Source organism: Tenrec ecaudatus, chromosome 1 (assembly GCF_050624435.1).
Source record: "Tenrec ecaudatus isolate mTenEca1 chromosome 1, mTenEca1.hap1, whole genome shotgun sequence".
Lineage (NCBI taxonomy): Eukaryota > Metazoa > Chordata > Mammalia > Afrosoricida > Tenrecidae > Tenrec > Tenrec ecaudatus.
The window spans coordinates 27,475,772-27,485,338 of record NC_134530.1 but is presented as its reverse complement, the minus strand read 5'-3'; the positions used below and the strand labels follow the sequence as shown (position 1 = coordinate 27,485,338).

The 9,567-nt window shown below is 51.3% G+C and overlaps 1 protein-coding gene across 1 annotated transcript; it reads left to right on the top strand.

Annotated features, from left to right (window-relative positions):
- Positions 1-281: 281 nt before the first annotated feature.
- Positions 282-9,487, top strand: C1H1orf174 (chromosome 1 C1orf174 homolog). Its single transcript, XM_075538102.1, has 4 exons — positions 282-383; positions 6,792-6,911; positions 7,887-8,354; positions 8,908-9,487. The coding sequence occupies exons 1-4, from the start codon at positions 369-371 to the stop codon at positions 9,013-9,015; spliced, it is 711 nt and encodes a 236-aa protein (XP_075394217.1). The 5' UTR covers positions 282-368; the 3' UTR covers positions 9,016-9,487.
- The last annotated feature ends 80 nt before the right edge of the window (positions 9,488-9,567 follow it).

The window sequence follows — 9,567 nt, the reverse complement described above, 5'->3', positions numbered from 1 at the left end:
CGCCTGACCCTCTTAAACATGGCGGCCATCGAGGAACTCTGGAGAAAAGAAAAAAAAAAGACGCAGTCGTGACTCTAGGAGCCTCTTCAAGCTGGCAACTGCGCGGGCGCCGCAGTCAGGCGCCCCTCACAAACAAGGCCGCCAAGCGCCCTCGGCTCCAGCGTCTCGCTCCGAGGCCCACGCGCACGGGGCGGCGCCCCGCCCACTTTGTTGGGTCACATGGCTGGGAGCCGGGCGCTGATTGGCTCGCCCTGCCGTGACGCAGCACGCCGCGGCGTCAGCCTGCGACGCCCCGCTGGAGCTCGGCCCTTAGGCAGCGCTCGGGCTGCGCGGCGGCGGCGGCGGCGGGGGGCACGCCGTTCACACTCATGAGGAGCCGGAAGGTGAGGGGCCGGGCCGGTCGGCGCTGCCCGGGGGGCGGGCCCGGGGGCAGCCCGAGGGAGGCGCCGGGAGCGCGGGCTGCGGGACAGACCCCACGCCGCAGCCTCGCCTGCGGAAAGGGGGACCCTGCTCGCCACCAACCTCTGTTTCTTCGTGCAAAGTGGGGTGACGAGGCGTCCGCCCCAGGGGGGCGTCTGGGGGCTGCCCTCCACCTAGCAAGGCTCCGAGCTGCACCCCGCAGGCTGGAGGATTCTAATACCTCTCCTCATTGCTCTTTTTCACATCCTTCTTACTTTCAACCTTTTTATTTATTTCCTTTTTAGCGTTGGAGCCCATACTGTGTTTATTATTGAAAGATCGTTTTACTGGGGGCCCTTACAGCGCTTCCAACAATCCATGCATCAGTCGTGTCAAGCATAGTTGCACCCTAACGTTGCCATCTTTCTTTTCTGGACATTTATTTTCTATTGAGCCCTTGGTCGCACTTCAACCGTTTTGCGTCGTTGACTCGGCAGTGTCTCCAGAGTTTAGACAGCACGTGCCTGTGCTTTAATCCAGCCTCCCTAGCTGCCTTTTGCGTGTTTGTTTAATATGGGTTAATATGACTGATGCCTTTCTATCTAAAAGGGGTTCGAAACCACCTGCCGCTGCTTGGGAGGAAAAAGGAGACTTGCTTAATCTTATAAACAGTGCCTCAGAAACACAGGACCAATTCTTCCCTGCCTGTGGGGTGGCTATGAGTCAGAACTGACTCACAGGGCATGAGTTTGGTTCGTTGTTGTTGGGTTTGATTATGAATGGGTCACATCTTTGTTTCTCTGTTCCTCCTCCACCGCTGGCTTTCACACTCGGTGGCACTTGATGTTGTGGTGACACCCCCACTCTCCCACCAAACCATACATTATTTTCGTTGCTACTTCATCACTGTCATTTTGCTACTGTGATGAATCAGGTGACCCCTGTGAAGGTGCCTTTCGACCTCCAAAGGGTTCACAACCCAGATTGAGAACCGCTGATCTAGCACTGTGTTTTCTTCCCCGACGTTCTCATTAGCTATTTTTTTATTGTTTTATTAGGGACTCATATAACTCATCACAATCCATACATACATCAATTGTGTAAAGCACATTTGTACATTCATTGCCCTCATCTTTCTCAAAACATTTGTTTTCCACCTAAGCCCCTGGCATCAGCTCCTCATTTTTACCCTCCCTCCCCGCTCCAAGGCCCAGTGTCCCATCTACTACCTGAATACAAAACCTATAAACATATGCACATAGATCTATTTCCCCATCTTCATATGTAAATATATTTACATATGTACATGCCTTTATTTAGACCTCTATAAATGCCCTTTGCCTCCTAGCTCTTTCCTCTATTTCATTTGGCCTTCCTCTTGTCCCACTATTATGCTCAGTCTTCATTTGGGTTTCAGTAATTCCTCTTGGTTACATTACCCTTGATCACGCCCTACCAGGCCTCCTACTCATTAGCGATTCTTAATTGCCTTGTTGAGTGCTATGCTTGCATGGGAACACATCAGAACCAGCCTGTTTGACACCATCTGACCATCGGTGAAATGATTCTGACCCTCTACTGAAAAACCAGTCATTGGAAAATCCTTGGAAAACAAGTCCACGCTGATGGAGATGCCTGGGGTCCAATCGACTTCACAGCAACAGAGTATTGTCCCAAAACAGCTCTGCATCCTTCCACCACCGCCCCTCCCTTGTGCTGCTATCAAGAAATACGGCTCTGTGTGGTACATCTGTATATGTACTATATGTTTTGTGTGAAATTAATTTTTTTTAATTAACTAGAAGAAGAGAAATGATTTAAACATTCGTAATTACAACACAATTAATTATTAGGACTGGAGAAAGCCCCATTAATAACCTGCAGTTTGCAGTTGATACGACCATGCTTGCCAAAAGCAAAGGGGACTTTCAGTGCTTGCTTGTGAAGATCAGCCTTCACCATGAATGAGACCTCAACAAAAGGAAAACAAATCCTCACAACTGGACCTAGAAGCCACCTGGACATCGTGATAAATGGAGAAAAGGTTGGAGCTATCAAGGAGCTCATTTTACTTCATTCCACAATGAATACCCCAGGAAGCAGCAATCAAGAAATCAAAGGACAGATGGCTTGGGGAATGTCTGCTACACAAGACCACACGGAGATGTATGTTCTGTGTCCCACAGCACCGTCGACTTTGCTAGATTCTGTATCTCCTGGCAGTGGCCACGCAGAACTCACAGGTGATGCTCACAGTTGGGAGTTAAGTAAGGAAGTTAACAGGATACATACAGTTCAGGAGAGAAATGCTTAGGTTACATTTGTTCAGTTTCAGGTGAAACTCGGGTTTATACCTTATCCCTCAATTCTTTATAGAGTTCTGTCTGACAATAAAGGCTGTTCTTTCCAGGCAGTTCCTAGCCCTCCTAGAATATTCAATAAAGTATAGGCTGATGTAGGCCTACATGCTCTTTATAATCATGATAAGCATACTGATTTTATCATACCTGTAGGCCTATTTTACAATACCAGATAGGAGAAACATTCAGTATCCGTAAGGCAGTCCAATAAACACATAACCTTTTAAAGTCTTTTATTTTTTTATTTTAAATGATAGTTTCATTGCTTTTTGTCAGGTATTTAATATTTTTCATTAATATTTTAAAACTCATAACAGTGGTGTTACGTACTTGTTAATAATTTATAAATTAATTTTATTTTCATATTTTACACTGTTCACTGTCTCCCTTCACCCACGTTTCTGTTTGTCCCGCTGTGGGGGGTGGTTGTACATCCATCATTGCGATCTTTTCCCTTTTCCTCCTCCATCTTCCCCGACCTTCCCTCTACCCTCATGGTATCACTACTCTCACTATTGGTCCTGAGGGGTTTATCTGTCCTGGATTCTGTAGCTGTGTACATGCTCTGTCTAGCAGGATTTGTAAAGTAGAACTGGGGTCATGGTAGTGGGGGGAGGAAGTATCAAAGAACTGGAGGAATGTTGTGTGTTTCCTCGGTGCTATACAGCACCCTGCTGGCTCATCCCATCCTTCTGTGAGGGGATGTCCAATTGTCTACAGATGGGCACTGGGTTTCCATTCTGACCCCCCTCGTTCACATCCAAATGGTAGTTTGTTTGGGGTCTCTGATACCTGATCCCATCAATACCTCGTGGGATTCAATCAAATGCAGTGTAGCAGAGAGGAAGTACAGAGAGCCTAATGAAGGTCGAACATGATAGTGGGACAGGAGGAAAGTAAAAGGAAATAGAGGAAAGAAGTAGGAGGTAAAAGATATGTAAAGAGGTATAAACATAGGCATGTACATATGTAAATATGTTAATATGTAATGATAGGATAAAATTCTATGTACATATACTTATAGGTTAAGTATTAAGGTAGCAGATGGACATTGGCCTCTACTCAAGTCCTCCCTCAACGCAGAACACTTTGTTCTAATAACCTGGCATTCTGTGATGCTCGCACCTTTCTGACATGATCAATCGCTGAAGACAAAATGGTACATAAGCTAATGTGGTGAAGAAAGCTGATAGCGCCCAGCTATTACAAGATACAGTGTAAAAAAAAAAATAAAACCAAGATACAGTGTCTGAGGTCTTAAAGGCTTGGAGTTAAGCAAGTGGCCATCTAGCAGGGAAGCAACAAAGCCTACTCTTACATTTTTTAATACTGCTCAATTTTCGTCTTCACCCTGGACTGGGCATTATTTATGTGCACGTGGCCTTGGACTTCTGGGACGGGGGAGCCTATTAATCACCTGACTTACGGCTTTTGCCCCAAACCACTCTGGACGCAGCTTTTCTCCCCTCAGCTCCAGCACATTATTTCTTCCATTCCTTTGTCAGCCATTACAGATAATAAGTAATAAGCAAAGTAAACAATTGAGGATTCAATGTTTTACTTCCAGAACATACCCTTTTCTACTTTCTCTTACAGAACTCCAAGCTTCTATGCGTCTGGAACCATTGCATTGAGTCCCATACACTTCCCACCAGTTGTCCCGTCTCCCACAGCACGCTATACTTTCCTGCTAGGTACCATAATGCATTGCAGTGACCAGAGAGCACTTGCAGATGATGCTCACAGTTATGACGTTTACTAAAGAATTGAACCGGTTGTAATTCCAGTGAGAAATGTTCAGATACAGTTGTTCAGTCATGATAGTTTCTTCTCTGCTGTGCTCTCGGGCAGCTCTCAGCCTCTTGGCCTGACCTCTGTCCTGCTTAGGCAGTGCTTCAAAACTCCATCAGGGCTGCTGATAAGTGCACAAAGGGCATGCCACTTCACTGAACGCCTCAACCCAAAGGCAGCTCCACTTCCACTGAACGGCCAACTCAGCTCCCCCAACTAAGTGCCCAGAGGCACCCCACTGCACAAGCCAATGTCCTGCCCCAAAGCGCTCGGCTCTACTTGCCCTGTGGGCTGGGAAGTCCACGGCTCTAGAGGCCTCAACCTCTGGCTCCTGATTCTGCTGTTGATCCACCTCTGCCAGTCAGTCCTCTGGTGCCACAGCTAACTCCTGGACCAAGGAAGTTCAACTGCACAGGGATGTCGGGGCCCAAAGGATGGGCTCGCCTCCTGGCACTTACCTCAAGCTGATAGCAAGATTCCCCACACCTCCTGCTTCTGAGACTGTTGATTGTGTACCAGCAGGCTGGCCGTCACAGTTAGCCCTCTTACCAGTCACTTACAGCTGAAACACATGATCCGATTAGTATGTGCTCCACCACCTTCCCCAGACTGGGAAAACGAGCATCATATGGGGGAAGGAGCAAAGGCGCTGGCAAGAGGAGCCACGTGAAATAAATCACTGCATCGCAGTGTGCCCCATCCAAGTGGATAGCGTATCAGGAAGACAGAAGACCCTCGGACGCCTTGGAATTCCTGTTGTTGGCAAAGGGTATGGTCCACACCATGGACTGCCAGAAGAATGCCAAGTACCGCCAGGATGCTCCTTAGACGCGAGGGTGGCAAGACTTCGCCTCATTTTCTTTGAAAACGTTATCTGGGAAGGATAGTCGAGGGGCAGCAGAAAAGAGGAAGGTCCTCAAGGAGACGGGCTGCCTGCGGGGCTGCAACGCCGGGTTGAAACAGCCGTGGTTCTTTTATGTGAGCACATCTTGCGCCGGGGCCCAACGTGGATCTCTCACAGCCCCTGTGGGAAAGCCTTTGGTGCTCCAGCCTCTCCGTTTCCAAGCAGTGTGCTCGGAGGAGAGAACTGCCTCGTGCGTTTCGTATGTGTGCTACTCACTTTAAATCCTCTCCCGAGTTCTGAGTTGCACGCATAAATGTTTGGTTTTCAGGGAGCAATAGAGGGTCCTCGACGGACTCCGAGGGGAGAGGACATAGAAGCACAGCTCACGCCTCTCATGCCGCCGTGGTGTTAGACGAAGGCTCCTTTCTGAGCTCAATTCTGGCGCTAGGATCACATTAGGGCACGCCGGGGGAAGGGGCGTGGGGGCTTTAAAAACTATTCCTGCATCTGTTCCATAAACCAAAACTTCAAATTCATTTTTGAATGTTCTTATTTCAGTTCCTTGCCTTAAGAGAGCTTGTCTTTGTATTCAGAATATGGTAGAGATGGATCAGTGTGTTACGACTTTCCAGAGAGAACTTAACTGCTTTAAATTAATAAATTAAGACCGTGTCTCCCTATAATTCAAGGGAAGCGGGATGGGAGAGGTTGGCTCTTGCTTTTCAAGAACTTGGACACGAGTACATGTTTGAGCGCTCTCAGATGCAGCGTCTGTGCAACTTACTACTCTAATGCAGCGGTTCCCAACCTGTGGGGTCGGACAACCCTTTCACAGGGGCCGCCCGGTTCATAACAGTAGCAAAATGACACTGATGAAGTAGCAATGAAAATAATGTTATGGTTGGGGTCACCACCACGGGAGGAACTGTCTGCAAGGGTCGCGGCCTGAGGAAGGGTGAGAACCGCTGCTCTAACCACCCTAACTAAGCCCAGCAGCTCCATGGGCCACGGCTCCGGAGAGCTGCTCCAGTTGGTGACAGCCTAGAAAACCCTGTGGGATCCGGTCTACTCCGTCACCTGGTGTCATTGTGAGCCAGGACCCTAACAACACAAACTCACGGCCGGGAGCCCCTAGACGCGTACACACAGGGCCATGGGTATGCCCCACGTCTCCAACACCACGGGGAGAACACAGCTGTGTTTGAGCTCCAAAGGCAGCAGAGTCTCTCCATAAAGGTGAGAAAAACTGTGGGGCTGCTGGTCCCCGAGCTACCAGGGGCCTCTTGGCTCACTCGGCTCCCCCCACCCCGGCCCCATCCAAATGAGGACATCGTCATCTCCGAGCCTGGGTTTCTCTCCAGAGAGCCTTTCCTGATGACGCCTCTGGTCTGGTCTAGCTCTCAGATGGAGTGCGAGTGCGGTCTTCAGCCCGCCTGAGGAGCCGAGGGTGCCCAGCAGCCGGACTGGCCTCTGTACCGGAAGCGGACGTCCCCAAGTCAGCCAAGGCTGCGTGTTTGGTGAGTGTCTGGCGTGGCCTCGGCACTGCTAGAAGGGCCAAGGCCTTGACCCCTGTGCCCATTCTTAGGTAAAATGTAGGATGGATGTTGCTTCTGTGTCCGGGGGAGGGGAGGGGGGGTAGTTTTTTTTCAGTGACATGGTGACAGCCCTGTGATAGTCTTCTAAGAAAGCCTCGCTCTCCAGGGGGTTGCCGGCCACCAGCGTGCAGGTGCCGCAGACCCAGGCTTTGACCTGTACCTGTGCCCATCGCTCTGTTCTTTGCTGTGCTCCTCTGAGTGGTGCTGGGATGAGGTCTAAATGCCCAAGGAGGGCCGGGCAGAGGGAGCTGCTGTGGCCGGCAAGCCAGCATACAGCAACTCTATCTCGCCGGCCGCCCGCCAAGGGGCCGCAGTGCCTGGGCGGAGTGGGCTGCTCCTATGTAAGTCCTCTCCGTAGGAGATCCCGCGTTCAGTTTAACAACTCCTTCAGCGCTTCCTACGTACCAGGCGCTTCTCGGGATCTCTTTTGCCATGCAGCCTTTCTGGTGAGAACGAATGATCACTGGATCCTATAAACCCACACTTCTGGGGGATTTGCCTCCAAAGCCATAACACCAGAGGAAAAACCAACTTGAGGGGCGGCAGGGGGGTGGAGGCAGTCTAGATAAGCCCGCACTTGCCTTCCCACTGGAGGAGATGGAGCCAGCTCCGACCCAGCGGCCTGGCTGCAGCATTCTCCCTGCTGATGACGGTGTGACGGGAAACACTAAGTGCTTGGGGAAAGGGGGCTTTTCTTTCCATTGGCTGGTGCCGCGCTGCTGGGTAAGCGTTGGGCTGGTGACCACGAGACAGGCAGGTAAAACCCACCAGCGAGAAAAAGACGGCAGCTCTCTGCTCCTGGAAAGACTTAGAAAGTCTTAGAGAGACCCTATACAGGGCTGCTCTGACTTGGGTGGCCCTGTCTGCCGTTCCCTTCACATGTATCTCTGTTGGCAGCCTTCCTCATCACACAAAGCCACCGACCGACGGGCTTCCAAGAAGTTCAAGCCTGACAGAGACAATGTCAAGAAGGCAGAGTTCCAGAGGCTCGCCACCGAGAGTGCTAGTGCCCCCGCACCAGCACTAGCACCCAAGGCCCCTGAGCCACAGGAGCCCCTGGAGCTGCTCCCGGGCAACAAGGCCGGGGCCTCTGAGCAGCAGGAGGGTGACAGCGATAGCCGAGGCCACCTGGGGGATGGACACCTGGAGCAGACCAAGGATGGTCTGTCTCCGCCAAAACACAGCCCCGCGGCCTCTGAAACGGCACAGGCCAACAGCAGCCCCACAGCCCAGGAGGAGCCGGCACCCGAGACCCAGGCGGCACAGAAGCCGCTGCTTCAGATGGACAGCAGCGTCTTCCTGGACGAGGACAGCAACCAGCCCATGCCCGTGGACCGTTTCTTCGGGAACGTGGAGCTCATGCAGGTAAGACAGGCCCCCTCCCACCTCCGTGTGTACACCATGCGTGCCCACTGCATGTGCCGATAGGACCACCTGTATGTCATGCTGCATCAAAGGTCAAAACCACACTGTGCCAACCAGAGTGTCAAGCCCAGAGGAGACGGGGGGAGCACTGCTAGTTGGGGCACCCAATGCTCTCACCCCAAGATCAGGACAAGGGTGCTGGGTGGGTGCTGCCACGTTTCCCAGCCCGCGGGTGTGCTGTGACATACGTGTATCAGCGTGCACTTGTAGGCATCATGAAGCCAGAGTTGTCGTTTTGCCTGCCCCCTTCCTGCTGTCGCTCTCTCTTTTCCACCCTGTGTGCTCCCTACTTTTCTCACACGGTCAGCCCCCGATGGGGAAGGTGATCCGGAAGACAGGCACCACAGCTGCGGCATTCCTGGGGGCCTAAAGGGGAGGCCAAACAAAGCGCCCGGGGTCACCCCAAGTTGGCAGCAGACTGGTTGAATGTGAAGAAGGCCCGTGGGTCTGTAGTGTTGGGATCCCCCACTGACGCCCCTCCTCCCCCCACAAGGACCTCCCACCAGTGTCTTCGGCTTATCCTTCCATGAGCAGACGAGAGTTCCGGAAGATGCACTTCCGAGCCAAAGAGGACGATGAAGACGATGATGCAGAAATGTAGACGATAAAAGCACAAAGTTCTTTCCTGTTTTGTGTGGTTAGCAACCTGGCAATCTGCACAATTAAAGAGTCATTTAAAACTGGGACCCCAAGGGGCCTGGTTCTTGATCAAAAGCTCCAGACCTGGACCGTGGCTGTCAGCCAAGCAGTACACGCTCCACGGACACAGCTGCAGGAGCTGCTCACGAGGAATGGCCCCAGTCCCAGGCTTGTCGACCTGCTGCTGCTGTGGGGGTATGGGTGCACAGATGAGTGGGGTTCGCTTCCGCTGAGGGAGGCCTCTGTAACGAAAGAGCTTCATGCCCGTGCTTTAGTTTTGACAGCACGCACGTTGATTCTCCCGTCAGACTCTGATGATTCTTGTGATTAATTCAACGTCCTCTCCTAAAGAACTGTTTCACTGCATACGATGCTGACGTTTACCCTGGAAATGTTGCAAAACATGTATGGCAAATAAATATATTTTGAAAATATCTTTAAGGAAGTCTTGAAGCCCCTAAACCTGTCCCTTTCCCAGCTGATGGTGAGAGCAAGCGGAGGGAGTCCTTTCTGC

Bases quoted from the DNA above. Each gene is read 5' to 3' on its own strand.
- C1H1orf174 (XM_075538102.1), top strand. The intron at 6,912-7,886 runs GTGAGTGTCTGG...CTCTGTTGGCAG, and splicing joins CAGCCAAGGCTGCGTGTTTG to CCTTCCTCATCACACAAAGC. The intron at 8,355-8,907 runs GTAAGACAGGCC...TCCCCCCACAAG, and splicing joins GGAACGTGGAGCTCATGCAG to GACCTCCCACCAGTGTCTTC.